Source organism: Sylvia atricapilla, chromosome 12 (assembly GCF_009819655.1).
Source record: "Sylvia atricapilla isolate bSylAtr1 chromosome 12, bSylAtr1.pri, whole genome shotgun sequence".
Lineage (NCBI taxonomy): Eukaryota > Metazoa > Chordata > Aves > Passeriformes > Sylviidae > Sylvia > Sylvia atricapilla.
The window spans coordinates 12,872,322-12,887,709 of NC_089151.1; the positions used below are offsets into that span (position 1 = coordinate 12,872,322).

General features: G+C 39.1%; 2 protein-coding genes across 2 annotated transcripts in view; one reads left to right on the forward strand and one right to left on the reverse strand.

Moving 5' to 3' along the window:
- ZNF423 (zinc finger protein 423) overlaps positions 1-15,388 on the forward strand; it is a 581,899-nt gene that overhangs the window by 162,813 nt on the left and 403,698 nt on the right. The window lies entirely within an intron of this gene.
- Positions 1-15,388, reverse strand: part of ADCY7 (adenylate cyclase 7) — a 31,489-nt gene that overhangs the window by 6,117 nt on the left and 9,984 nt on the right. Inside the window, exons 7-20 of the mRNA XM_066327881.1 lie at positions 15,012-15,139; positions 14,646-14,804; positions 11,184-11,316; positions 9,729-9,914; positions 8,891-8,934; positions 8,172-8,252; positions 7,186-7,258; positions 6,453-6,550; positions 5,740-5,824; positions 4,049-4,186; positions 2,850-2,912; positions 2,133-2,171; positions 1,673-1,836; positions 414-495 (exon numbers count right to left, since the gene is read on the reverse strand). Of these exons, the coding sequence (XP_066183978.1) occupies positions 414-495; positions 1,673-1,836; positions 2,133-2,171; positions 2,850-2,912; positions 4,049-4,186; positions 5,740-5,824; positions 6,453-6,550; positions 7,186-7,258; positions 8,172-8,252; positions 8,891-8,934; positions 9,729-9,914; positions 11,184-11,316; positions 14,646-14,804; positions 15,012-15,139 (1,473 nt within the window). The remainder of the gene's footprint in view (positions 1-413; positions 496-1,672; positions 1,837-2,132; positions 2,172-2,849; positions 2,913-4,048; positions 4,187-5,739; positions 5,825-6,452; positions 6,551-7,185; positions 7,259-8,171; positions 8,253-8,890; positions 8,935-9,728; positions 9,915-11,183; positions 11,317-14,645; positions 14,805-15,011; positions 15,140-15,388) is intronic.

The window sequence follows — 15,388 nt, forward strand, 5'->3', positions numbered from 1 at the left end:
AGAAAAATATGAAGCAGCCACTAAGACCAAATGTCATTTGGTACCATCAGGTGTATTTACCAAAATGACACTTCAGTGATATGATTATTTTTATCTTGAATTGCTATGTTGATTTAGAATGAATACTGATTTAGAAATACAGATAGATCAGAACTGGAAGAACTAGGAAGTTCTCACATCTGTGATGCAAACACTGTTGAAAACTAGAGAAATCTTCCCATCCTTTCACAGTAAAAAGTTTTTCATTGCCAAAAACTTATTACAAGTACATTACCCACAAGACCAGAATATTAAAAAAAGATAAAAATATAGACTCATTTAGAGCACAATTTCAAGGAATACCACCTTTGCATTTTATTTAAATCAACTTGCTGCAAGTAAAGTAACTATGAGATTGCATTTTAAATACATACCTGTTTTGCAAGTAAAACTAGGGTTATGTAAAACAGAACCAGATATAAATTAGTCATTATCCTTGGCTCTTTGATGAAAAACCTGAAAATAAGAAAGGAATACAAAGTCATCTCTTTGCTTTAAGAAAACCTGCACTATGGAGGGTTGGGGTGGGAGGTGAGGGGAAGAGAGTGTCTGTCCAGACTTTCACCACAGTGTCACTGTCCACTGGTGCCAGTGGCTGGCTGGGGACAGGTCCTGTCCTAACAACAGAAATTATCAGCCAGCCCAACACATGGAATGGTGCATTTCACATCAGGACACACTGGGTGTCGAAACCTTGTTCAGTAGATATTGTAGTGAGATACTCAAGTAAACATGGCTTTATCTTAATGAAGCCATCTTAATTTCCACCAGACTGATTTCCAGCTCCAGCCCCGCACCACCCTACAAAAACACAGCCAACAAAACCTTGAGATAGGAAAAGAAAATCTCTTTTTTGTGGAAGGAAAGACAATGACAAATTAAAAACCTGAATTCCTAAGACAAAGGCCGCAGTTAAATCATACCTGTATCTGAATCACCACTCATATTTCATAGTAAGATAAGTCTTACCACATCTATTACTTTTTACAAATGCAAATTAAATTCTCATCATATGAATGAATAAGATCACTCAAGCTTTTTTTAAGGTGTGCTGACAGGTTACAGCCCCTGCAAAATAAATTTATTCTAATCTTCAGCTATGAGACTAGGCTGAGGAATCTGAGGAAGACTTAAAAACCAACAGTAATGCCTTTGCATGTGATTTCTCTTCAGTATTTTCAGTTTCTGCAATTAGACCAGGTAAATCGTTACTTTTCAAAATATCTGCACTTAGGTTGGTACATGAAGACTTCACCATTCTATTGCCTACAAGGTCTCACAAGCACAGCTTGAGCCTCAGACTTTTAGCTAAGCTTTTCTTCATAACTTAACATAAGATCAACCTTACTATGACATTAATATTCTACTCTTTAGTCCTTAATGTAATCCAAGGCTTCTAGGGATCTCAGAAGCCACATTACAGAATTTTTTCAGAGAACATACAGTTTGTTCAAAAAGAAAAAAAGAAAAAAAAAAGGGTGACATGGTCTAATAGGATTTCCATAGTGTTAACTTTACAGAAAGGTTTGCAGTGTCTGGCTTACATGATTCTGATATTCCAATATTCCAGTAAGTGCACAAAAAACACCTCCTTAAATTAAACATTAAAGGATAAGAAACATTTACAGTGTACCTGGTACTGTTGCCATAGTTTGTGCCTTCTTTGTGCTGAAGGGTATTAAAAATTATGAGGTAGACAGTCACAGCAATGGACAGGAGGAGAACTTTGAGTTCAAAGCTCATTTGAAGAAATACTGAGCAGGCAATGAACCCCAATATACAGCAGTAAGCATAATACTGTAAAAGAGGAATGTAAAGAGTCTTTGCATTATTCAGAATTTGTCTTAGAGATGTTCAAATCACAGCAAATGCTCTGAGTTCACGGTCACTGCAATTTAAAATAAAGAAATTACAACCACTTAAAGTTTTATTTTTAATGGCACTAAAAAGATGAACTTAATATTGATTTCAGTTTACTTTTTAAATTTGTTATACATAAACAAAAATATTTAAACAAAGAAATCAACATAAGTACACCATGCCAGATAAAAACCACATTCAAAGATCAAGCTTAAGATGCATTTGCTACTTACAGTTTCCTCTGCACAGGAATGGGTTGTGTTTTCAAAATTCTGATTTACAAACATGCAAGAACAAAAAATTACCAGGTGAGTACAATGCGCATTTCATATGTGTAACATTTTGTCATAAGCACCTGAATGAAAGGCACCTCACATAACCTGCTGCACATAATTCAAAAATATGTCCATCATCTAAAGGGGTAACCAGGTGACAAAAGAGCATCCCAAACCTTTGGATGAACCCAAAATAGAAGACCACTTTGGCATTAAAGACATAAAAAGTGAAACTCCCAGAAAGAATACTTTTGTGTCACTAGTAAGTGCTGAATTTACCCTTACAGAAATGCTAAGAACACCTTTCAAATATGCTGAGAGACAGAAATAAACCAAAACTTCCGTTTTATACATGAATACTCCAGACTTCTTAAAATCCCTGCAAGATACACAAGAAAGCTAGATGTAAAAATACAGAATATCCCTTAAAACTGCCTTGTGTCATGAGCAAATCTTCATGTTCAACAATTAAGAAAAAAAACAAAAAAACCACTAAACAACCCTATCATTATAAACAGAAAGAAAAAAATAAAAAAATGTTGCCACATGATAGGAGTTAGACTTTGATGATCCTTGTGGGTCCCTTCTAATTCAGTTCGATATTCTATGATTCTATATCCACCATCCAAGACTCATTTCATTTAATCCTAGAAATTAAGATGGTACTTTACTCACATAGGTGGTAGCACACAGGTCATTTGATCCAGTAAAGTTGGCAGGTTTGTTCCTTTCAGTAGTCTTGATTTATCGGAGGGAAAAAAAAAAAATCACAAAACAAAACACATTGGTAAAACCACCATACAAACTTACTAGCAGGTAATCATTGATTTTTTTCTCCATGTATTTTGCAAAGAGTGCTGATCTGGTTGTCTTTTCAGTGCTACTGAATAAGTGTTGAAATACAATGGCATCCCATGTAGTTGCATTAAACATATATGCACACACAAGCTGCAAGAAGATTAAAATATACTTTTTTTCTAATTGGGGGTAAAGTTTTACACTATGGCTGTGTTAATTTAGCAGCTATCTGGCACAAACATGTGGTTTTGTCTCATCCCCCCGTTTCACAGCTGCTGTTCCTGTTTTCTTTCAGCCTGTCTCTGGTGGTGTTCACATGACACCACTGTGAGTCAATTCAAGGACCTAAGCCAGCAGAAAAAAACACCCAACAAAAGAAAATTAAGCATTTTCTGCAGTATTGTTTTCAGAATGAAGTCCCCATGGAATCAGAAGAATGGCAAGGCAAAAAAACACATGGGATCAGGAGGACATCAGTTCAAGTTAACTCTCAGTTAGGTGGAACTGTTAACACAGAGAGCTTGTTTAAATAAAAAACATGGCACAGTTATTCAAATGTACATACCCCAGGTGCAATACAATATTCAAACTAAATTTAAAAGTCAGATGCCATTTTCATCTTACTCCAGCAGTTCCTATCCTCAATGCCTTTGCTTTTAAAAAGAGCCAAGCTATATTCTTCCCTCCTTTATCCACATTACTACCAGTGAGTGCAAATACCACAGTGAACTGCTTAAAGTGCTGCCTGCCACTGCCAAACATTTAAAGCCACGTTAAGAAATGGAAATCATCCTAGTAATGAGAGTTACAATCAAGAGTTGTTCTAAGTGCCATCTTGAAAACAAGAAAAGGTGGTGTAAACTAAAACTGAAGTCCATCACGTGTACTTTCAGTTCCACAAACCAGGAGCTTTTATTTGCAATGCTTTTAATTGCCATCATGCACTATCTCTGTGCAAATCAACTCATGTTAAAAATCAGGCATTAGAAAAAGCACAACAAATGGTACTTGGTGAAAGGAATACAGGAAGTTACTTGGATTTTAGAGTAAGTTCATTAGTTAATATGATTACTTACCAAATTAAAAATGGCTATAATCAGCAAGGCAGCTATAGTGATGACTGCTAAAGGCAGCCTAAGTAAAGGCATTGTTTCCACCTTTTCTGAGACAGCACACAGATGGCGCAGGAGAGGCCACTGATCTGAGCAGCACTTCTGTAAACACAATTTATTAGCTTCAGCAACAGGGATAACACTTTGATACTGGGGAAGAAATATTTCTAAATATAAAGTTGACCTTTTTTCTGAAGGAGAGTGTCAAGAGCCTTCACTGGAATTCTAATTTAGAACTTTCAATCTCGTCATTCAGAGTCAATGTCTAGCACCTTTCCCCAACTGAAAAAAAAGACAATGCTTCCTTTCTTCAAAGGGGTTGGGTGCTAAAATTTTCTGAATTTGTGCTTTAAAAATACAGAATTATGGTCTGTTTGAAAGTTCTAGAGAAAAGTTTAAAATGCAGTAAAAATTTTGTAATTTTTTAGTTATAGAGCTATAATCTTATATTTGGAACTACATTTTCAGATTAATGAACCAAAACCAGCCCTGGACAGCCCCCATTCCTGCCATCCCTATATCCTCCAATTGTTGCTAGAGACAAAAACATCCAGTAAAGCATATAATTTTAATGACTACAAGCATTATTCCATGATGCTACACCAAAACACTCCCAGCATAAAACCCAATTCTGATGCAATGGCAGCCTTGGAATTTTCTGTTTTCTACGTGTGTTTCTACACATGCAGAAAAAACACGTGAATGCACATACACACACCCCTCTCTCTCTCTCTACAGGCATATATGCAAAAATCCATCCACCAAGCACACATAAAATCCATAAATCTAACCATACAATTAAATGAGCCCTAAATCTTTATCCCAGAGTGCAATTTTCTCTAATATTTCTCTTTCCCTGGAAAGCTCCATGCCCTCACTGGGGTGCTGCAGGGCTGTGGTGCTGCACATCCCCAGCAGCACCTCAGGATTCCCTCTCGCCCTGGCTCTTCCACAGTGCAGGTTTGATGAGTGCAAGGAACATTATAAAATCCCTTCTCTAAAATCCCTTCCCTTTCCCCACCCTGGCCCCAGGCTGTTCTTGAACTGAGAAGGAGTTGGTTTTTTTTTTAAACTCTGCATCATTGATCTCATCGTCACTACGGGCTCTCTCTGTCACTATATATTTTTAAACAGTAATTGCATGCGTTTAATAATGCAAAGAAAAAGGAACTACAAGTGCAAAGTGTCCTAATTGATGTAATGGTGAATTTGGAATTCTAGCTGCCATGAAATTGTTGCCAATAAATTATTCATATGTTTGCAATTTTCATTACACTTCATACATTATTATGAAAACTGATCTTCTGTCCCAACTTATTTCAATATTGTTTCCTTCATAGAGAACAACAGTATTTACAACCAAAGTTACTATTAATGACAAACATAAAAATAAAAATATATTTTTAAACAAACAACCCCAAGTCCTCCTTCCTACCCATGTATTCTTGCATCCAAATAATTCTCAGTTACTGTGAGAATTTTCAGACGTGAAAATCTATTTCAGGAAACGGAATCTTCTGGTAACCTGAGGTTCAAGGCTCCTGTAACTCCTACTGAAATTACTAAAATTTCATCAGCCTAAAAGACAGACCAAGTTGCTGAAATATATCCATCCAGTTTTGAAAACAGGCAGTGTTTTTTAGAAGTAAACTTACCAGACATTTCTCAGCAAAGCACACAAACAAAACAAGCACAATGATGACTGCAACAACTCCAAAGGAAATTCCCAGTTTTGCAGTTCTAAAAAGAAGAAAAAAGCACCAAAAAAAACCAAGTTTAAAAACGATTTTTCTTCAAATAGCACTGAATTACCATAACATCACACAGGTTATAGTTGCTCTGTTACACAATCACTGCTTTAAGAGATTCTGCTCCTGATGGCCTGAGCCACTGCCCTGTGCATAAACCACATGGAAACTGCACTGCAACAGCCACAAGAAACAAATGTGCCATAAACTTCCAAATTATCCATCATCTGCTTTCTCAGAGGTGTGCCAAGCAGCTCAAAGTTGCCACCTTGTAGCTCCACAGAAAAGGATCACTGAGCACAGTTTAACCAGCTAAATTCTATTTTCCTACTGCTAAATGTCCTTACAGCCAACTGTTCTTATAAAATACGATTTCTTACTTAACTGACCACCTCCCTTTGTGTACTAATCAACAAAATGTTAGAATATTTCTATTTTATTGTCGTACTGTTATCTTGGCTCTTATGCCAACGAATGAATGCACTCCTTTATCATGGGTTAAATTTATATATGTTTCTTAAATTTAAGCCCTCAGGAACTCCAGAAAGTTCCATGTGCATGAGGTTCACTTTAGCTGTTGGTTAATTTGAATTATAAATAATTAAAATACCAGCACTTACTTGGGCATGATAAGCATCTGGATCACAAAGATACAAAGGAACACAAAACTGGCACAGGCGAAGTAACTCTTGAGTTTTAGAATAGGAATGTTGCGATACTGAAACACAGAGAGAATAAACCATCAGGGTCATTTCAGGGGTATTTTTTCTTCATTTTAGTACATTCTTGTGATGGCACACAAGGCAGTATGTAAATCAGCTCTCCACAAATCCCCGTGGTCAAAATCCTTATCAAGAAAGGACATACACAGAAATAAACCTAAAGTGTATATACAGACTTACGCCAGTAACATCCACAGTAAATTTAACTGCAGTTATTCAAACAGAAAAATGACACTGCACGTAACACATACCAGCACTATATCTACAAAGAAACAGCCACAGAAAACGAAGTGTTTTCATTATGGATGCAGAAATCCCATTTTTTTTCTTTCCTTCTTTAAATCCCATTACTTTTGAGGGAAGTAGTTTATATGGAAAATTTATCAAACCCCTAACTCCCTTATGGCAAGAATCTGACCACAGATTAGAGGCAATCTCATATTTGCGTTCTCAAGGAAGAATGACCAGTTCAAATGACTCCTGAAATCTGCTTTCCATTAGTTACCAGAAACTTCTTAGGATGTGCAATCACCTCCAGGATCCAGTTTCGGAATGAAAAGTTTCAAACATATTCTTATACTGCTCTGAAGGGCAAATTGAAGACCAAAAGGATTATTTTGTTTTTACCAACCTCTTTTTCAAGACCAGGTTCTGCAAAGATCAATGAGAGTCCACAGAAGTCATCTGATTTGCCACACCAGGGGCTGCAGCCAAAGAGAGAGACGGGGTTATCAGGAGCACACAGAGGCCAAGGACAGGACACAAAATCATCGCTGCACTCGAGACCCCACAGCCACTCTCAACACACATCTGATGCTTCTGCAAGGTTCTTCACAGCAGAACAAACCAGTGGTTATGTTTTCATTCATCTGACAGATCCACAACACTGCAACATCTGCCAGCTATATGAAAAATGTAGCTCCAAACCTCCCGAAGGCTTACAAATAGGAAAGTATAACAGCAGATGTTAGAGAGGGCTTACAGCCTTCAAAAACTTCCCCTAAGTATCAGACTCCTATCAGGAATACCTGAGGTACAGCCTTCCTAGAATTTAGATGAAAGTGTTTTTCTTCTCAAATTCATTGTTTTAGGAATTAGTTAGGAATTTAAATACTCTATTTTAAATTAAAACAAAACAAAACCAAAGAAAACCCAAACCACCACCACTGCCTGTGTTTGTCTGTTTTAACATGCAAATGTACTGCCAAAGGAATTACCTGCCCCTGACAGACCACTTGCCTTCAGTGGACCAGACAGTAAAGCAACTTTATTACCTACAAAAACTGTTTTGACTTTATACATAGTTTTTTATTCAGCTCCATTTCCTGAAGCTTCTTGTTTTAATAAAGAGAACATTGAACAGCAAGACTGATCACTGGCTTCTTGCTAAATAATGCAGTAACATTCTCATATTCAAATTAAATCCAAAAAGACACTAAATAAAAACTAAAAAGACACTAAAAAAACTAAAACTAAAAAGACACTAAAAAAAAGATCAAAAAAAGGGCAAGACAAAAATCCTGATAACTTTATAAATAAATTTTATATCTAGGTTTAAATTGGGAATGCATGTTAATCTCAAAGGAAAGATGAAGAATAAATTGAAGTACTGCGTACGTAGTTGAACTGAGGCCTTCAATGGTTGACATCATTTCATCATAAATATCTTCCTCCATTCTTCCCTTCTGAGATGAATTTCTGAGGAAGAAATGAAGTCTGTGTGACAAATGCTACTCAGAAACAAGTCACAGGTACAGAGCACACTTTCTCAGCACACAGTGGGGCAAGCTTCCAGGGAAAAGGTAAACCAGAATGCTCCAAACTGATTTAAAAAACACACCCATGAGCACTTTACTAAGCATTTCTCTAGTTCCTCAAATCATGCATTTTTCAAGACAGCGTTTTGACAATCTGAGGGAATGTTCCCCAAGTGAAAATCAGCTCCTCATTTAACTCAGTGCTAAAGGTACCATTGTACATGGCAATTCTTTACTGGCAAACATTAACAACACTAACCAAACCCAGATCTTTCCACTATTCTTTAGGGCTCTCCCTTCCCAATTCCCTCCCATCCTGCTGCAGCCCAGCATACAAAAATGGAATCTGAATGACAGGGTGGACAATAAGACAAGAAGCTCGTTTTAGAGTCGGCTGACAATAACAAACATGAGCTGAGAAATCTTCTAAAGGCCAAATATTTAGCTTAACCTTTCTAAGGCAGGACTACAATACACACAGTGATTAATCAGCCAAATGATCACATCCTTACAGCACACTGAACTGCAAGAGGACCACAGGAGCAGCAAAAAAAAAAGAAAAGAAGGTACTTGACAAACCTATCAGAAGTTCTCTGGCGCCCAGTAGAACACAAAGGTATTTCCTAAACAAAACAGGAATTAAGAATAAGTTACACATTCTTTGAATAGCAAACAACTACGGGAAACAAACATCAAGAAACTGCCAAAATCATTTTTATTCATAAAGAAAAGAAATCAAGAACCATTCTCAAACAGAAATGTTCATAAAAATCAATCCTTTCCAGCAATGTTTTCAGCTTTAACAGCGAGAAGTGAGTGTTTTCTGACAAAAAAGATTGTTAGGAAATAATTAAACAGACCTTCCCTCTCATTTTTCTCGACACACCAAAATAAGTAAGCAAGCACCAACAGAGACAAGCAGACTGGAAACCACTTCCCCACACCTGAATGGATGGAGGTATGCTTAAATGAAAATTTACTACAGCTATGGCTCCAGGATAATACCTGAAAGCATGCACATCTACTTCTGGCTTTCAGGAAAGGGACATGGAAGGAAAAAATTAGTTTTCCTATATTTTAAAATCTTAAAAACCTTAAGAATTCTTGATCTTAAAAATTTTTTACTGATAAAATCCCATTTCAGGGAGAGCATGTGGAGGGTCTATTTTTTTAAACAGATAGTTTTGCTATGAAAATGTGCTATGATTAAAGTACGGTAGAGAGACTGGCAGTCGGAATGTGGCCGAGTTCTGACTGCAAGAGGTGCTGCAGAGACCCGCTCAGCTCTGGCGCACGCTGAACGCGCAGGGTAGGAGCAGACACTCGGCACAAAAGTCACGGCGGGTTTTGAGTTTCACAGGAGCACAGGAGCAGTCTGTCTGTCCCTGAAGGCTGCCAGCCACGGCTGGAGACCGACCTTTCTGCGGCGGCCCTGGGAGCCGGAGCAGTCGCTGCTGACGCTGTCGCGGTGGCTCAGGTGCGCGAAGGGCCGCGCCGCGCCCCACGACTCCAGGTACCGCGTCATCCGCACCGACGCGCGCATCTTCAGCCCGTCGTTCACCCGCGTCTTGGGGAGGTGGCTGCTCGACAGGCACTGCTTGGACTAACAGAAAGGGAGCACGCTCATGTACAGAAACTCCGACAGATTATAAAATACTGCAGCTCTGTGTACTGAGTAGTTTATACAGACCTCGCTGTTTGGTAGGGCTCTGAGCACATCAGCAACGTGCCAGCCAACCTCAATTCCTTTATCTCGTTTAATTAATGTGAGCGAAAGCAAATCACAGCACACGTAATTAATTTTATTAAATCTTTACAAGACTTCGCTTGCAACACTGCAACAAACTACCAGGTTTATTTACAGTGATGCAAGGGCTCAAAGGATCTTATGAACAGATACGGTTTCCTTGCAGTCAGCACTGCTGCAGGGGAAAAAGGTGCCAAATTCCTGAGCTGGGGTGTATCAAAACAGTGGTTACAGATCCCACAAATTACAGACTCCACATTAGATTATATCCCTGTGCCACAGGTGCTGAGTCAGGCAGTACAGACAGGGTGTGCAGCAATACCCTTGCAGAACTACGGGGAAGCTAAAACTACAGAATAAACCAAGATATTAATGACTGATGATTCTATAGCACTTCACAGGTATTTTCAGGGGAGCAGAGACCATTTTCATAGACATAGGCCTCATTCTGAGAATATGTCATGTACAACTGGGGAGGGCTGCAGTATTGAAAAATGTAACCAAGGTAAGATTGAGTTCTTGATAATTAAAAGCAGTTCTATGTTGTTCCCTCCTGTAGAGACCAGGAAGGAAAGAGGGTTCTCACCTGCATTCTTTTTTCATTTGAAACATTTACAAATCAACCACAAGCCAATTCAAAATAGTAATACTCCAGGTATTTGTAGTTACCAAGCTCTGAAGGAGCAACCCGCAGCTGCTAACTTCACACCCTGAAAAGAAGGTGAGTCTTACTTTTCAGCTAGTGAGGAAGATGTCTGATGCTATTTTACAGGGAAAATCTTAGCTGAAATTGGCCACATGGTACAGGTATTCTTTCATACCTCCATCCTCATCTTTTGACCTGGGTTTTTGAGACACTTCACACAAATATATAGTCAAATATGTGGTCTTACTCTAAGTGGGTCACATAAGAGGTTTCAGCATAACACTTATTACCTTCAATGTAATAGGCATGTCATAAAAAAGCAAGATGTGCTTTCAGATCTGAACTCCCAAATCCAAGCTACTCAGGTGACTCACACCATGCATTAGTTCTGTTCCTGAATGAAAAAGCTGTATGCATTACGTACTTATAATGTGTGTATATACTTGAATAAATATATGTGTTTAAAAACAAATACATACCCTTGGATCGACCACTAAGTAGGTTTTGATATTCATGGATTCAAGGTAAGGGTCCCTCAGGTGTCCATTCCCTTCTTCTACTTCATAAGCTTTGCCTAGGTGATTTAATGTTGCTTCAGTGATGTGCACACGGCTGAGAATGGGAGAAAGAACAAGAGACCCAAACACTCATGGAAAGGTCACATTAAGCATTTCATTTACATTTCAATGGCCAAGGCTGACATTTCTGCTTTTCAGACATCTCATGCTTTAGCAGCCAACTGAAAAATCCTGCCAGGACTTAAAATTATATTTGCAATCTTTTACTATAGTACATCATTCATACCAAGCATGCTAAAAAAACACTTCCCATAACTAGATAGCATTGGTATAAAATTAAATTGAAATAAGCAGGGAAATAAATGAAACAAGAAGAAATGTAATCAAAGGAGACCCGATGACTCACAAGAAAGGCAGGCTCACATGCAGGTTGTGAGAGAGGCAGGGAAAAGCCAGGAACTAAACACAAGCAAGGACTGCTTTGTGCTAGAAATGCACGAGGGTGGGGGGAGATACACACAAAGTCTGAGAAAAGAAAGCTGGGGAAGTTTTTTTGCTAACTTTGAGGAGAATTCTGAGAGTCTGCCTTTTCTGAGTGTAACAATCCAAGGAAAAAGCAACACAGCAACAACAACTCACTTCTGAGGAGAGCGGCCAGGATTTTTCTGTACCCATTCACACATTCCCTAAAATGTTATTTCACTCAGCATCCCAAATCATGTATTTCTACGTAAGTTATGAGTAATATCTTTCCAAATAATTTCTCAACAAGAGACTGAAGTGAGTCCATGAAACAGCATTTCTTAAGTTCTACTTTCTCTTTGTTCATCTTCTCATGCTTTTTTCCACTTTTCTTTGGCATGGAGGGGTTAGACACTGTCCTACAATCCAGTAGCTCAGGGCTGGGAAAAGCATAATTCCAGAATGGAAACTGGGAGTGTGCAGCACTGCTGCCTAACCACAGAGAGTAAGGGAATCACTTACTCCTTTCCATCCACCTCCTTTCTAAAGCTGGACATAGGTTTGCATGAAGGTAATGTGTCCAAGACCTGAAAACTACTGGCTGTAGCTTCTAAGAAGGAAGAATAAAAACTTCCTCACTTCCTTACTTTTAAAGCCAACAGTAAGAGCTGAATTACAGAAGGTTCATGCTTTTATTTGTTACCTTGGCTTGGTAACAATATTAATTGTTACCTTGGCTACACACTTGGAATTAAGGAGAACCTTCAAATCTGAAATTTTCAAGTTTGCTCTAAAACATCATTTTCTTCCACAGAGACTGGGGCCTTCTGGGTGATGTCTGTGCCCTAAAACACAGCCACGTGCTGCAGCAAGCTTGCTGTGCTCTTCCACTTACTCCAAAAGCAGTACATTTGTTCACTACCCACCATTTCCACTTTACCAAGTTTCCTCTCCTTTTCCCCCTCAAATCATACATTGCCATAGGACAGTTCCAATTTTACTGCAAACTTCTCTTCAAAGCAGATGCAGTGATCTCTCAGCAGTCACTGAGTCTTACTGGATTCCAGGATAAGCACATCACCAGGAGCTGCTCTCACAGGCAAGCTGGAGCATGCACTGCTGCCCTTGCCATGCCAGGACAGGACACCCAGCACACTGCACCCAGCTTCCTGTGCTGACAGGAGAATAACACATGCTGAGCCTTCAGGTACTTACACATTAAAGAGAATAGGCCATAAATGCGTATTTTTTTTAGTTTTGGTTTTATGCTACTACTTTTTGCTTTAGTAGTGTATTACACTGTTGTGAATGTAAGTAATTTTTAAAATCACAAGAAAGATGAACAAGGATACTGTCACTGGAAGGAAAATACTTATAAAGCAATACGTTTTCCTGCATCCTTTCAAAAGTCTTCAGAAACTCAAAGTAAGTATGCTTCCTATCTCAAACAAAACCTCTAGCTGGCTCCTAAATGACAAAACTGCTTCCAAAGGAGCAGGACTAGCTAACATTGGAATGAGGAATCTCCAACAAATAATTTCCCTGAGGGGCAGGAAACAAATACCATGTAACATTTAGATAGTGAATAATACTCTTTCCACCCTGTCAGCCTCAGTCTTCCACAAGTGGAAGTTGTTTACTCTGCCCAGTTTTGAAACTGGATGAGTGAATACTACACAGCTATAGGTAGAAGAAGTAATAAGGATGTTTCTGAATCAGCATGACAAACTAAACCAGCTTAATTTTACTAGCTTATCAACTGTAAACCTGACAACCGTAAGAGAATAATCAGTTTTCAGGATTAGGCAAAGGTCCTAAACGTGACTAACAAAGTATGCTTTTGTGCCATATTCAGAGTCATGCTGTTTGCTTTACCAACAAAAGAAACTTTACAACTCTGTATTCTTGTTTAATCATGCTGAATCAACACACTAAACCCTTCAGCCTGGCTGGTGGTACTGTTAACCAAGCTCCAAGTAGTTTTCTTTCTGTTTCAGTCACCAATGCAATGAAGTATTTTGATATTCATAACCCCTTATCACTTGATAAATCATTTTAAATTTTAAATTACAAGCATATACCTAAAAGCTGCCTGAGGTAGAGAAATAATAATGTCACTGGTTAGAACCACTTAGTAAAAGAAACCAATTTGCACAGACTACCATGAAAAAAAATCTAAGTCTGATTTGGCAATGAAAAATGGAGAAGTCTTATAATAGCCTCTTTTAGTGAGAAAGACAGACAGACAGACAGAAAGAAGGTTTCTTAGATGATTTCTAATCCTTAAATTTAATTTAGAAAACAGGAAAAGAATATACTTTCCTAAACAAGGAAAATGCAAATCTGGTGGTTTTGAAAAACATTTATATTTGCTCTGTTCAATGAGCATCTTAAAAAGGGTACAAGAGACCAACCTCAGACCCAATCCTTGTTTCACTGAGCAGCACATGGCAAATTATACTCCTGCTCTGCCTCAGTCCTCCCATTCAGACCACTCCCCTTCACTCTGCCCATGGCAAATACACAACAAACAAGAGCTCCAGACTCTCCTTGCTGGGAGATGCCCATCAGGGTGCATTTTAATTTCTGAGTTGTCTGCAGGGTTTGAGTGCTGGGGTGGTGAATATAGAGCTGATATAAATCAAGTGGGACTGATCAATGCATTAGCAGAAACACTGGGTAAAGACACAGCTTGGCCTTGTTGACCCCAGAAGCACAACTGCTCCTTAGCTAAACTCACAACTGTACAATTTTCCCTGCGTACAGCACGGATTAACTAAGTCAACACAACAAACTGCTGAAGACACACGTTTCTCCCACGAGGGGAAGGTCCAGAGGCAGTCACTCGCCTAAGAATAGAATTTTATAGCTCAGTGCAAAGGCAATCAGAAAGCATGAAGAGTTTACAGCCCTGCTGGGCACACGGCAGGGTGAGGACGGTGCCCGGCAGGCAGCGCTCACCCCGGCACCCCGGCGGACTCCATGCGGTTGGCCAGGGACACGTCGTGCGACCACACGTCGTACTGCCACTTCCTCAGGCCGATCACCCCGCACAGCACGTTCCCGGAGTGGATCCCAACCCTCATGTTGATGTCCACACCCGTGGCTTCTCTCACCTGCCTGCGGAGGCACCGGGAAGGGGATTAGAGCAGGACACTTCCTCTCCTCCTCCTGTTTAGTCTCACTATGCACTTGGTGCAAAGACGAGACAAACTTACCATCAAAACTGTGCAGCTACAGCTAATAAATACATTTTGAATGTTGACAAGAAAACTGATTACCTAATTCAGTATCTGCATTTTAAACAGCCTTCTGTGTCATACTTACTTTATTGCTTCACACATGTCGAGCCCCATTTTAACGCAGTTCCTGGCATGAACTGGTAAGGACACAGGCAGGCCTGAGACACAGTAGTAACAGTCTCCCAGGATCTTTATTCTCATGCATTCATTCTCCTGCAAAATCACACCAAACGTTTTCAACAGGAAAAAATTAACTGCAAGTAGGCTGACAGCTCAAAGGCTCTGGTTTGAGAAAGTCAGGCTTTATCCAGTCCTTGTTGGAACAAAGCTTACTTCTTTTTCCCCACATCTGAATGCCTGGACATTGCTCACTGCAGAGACCAAAAATGACTCCTTAAAGCAGTTCTGAAATCAAACATCTTGTTACTTTCTCACCTTTTTCTTGGAACTCTGTGCAATTGA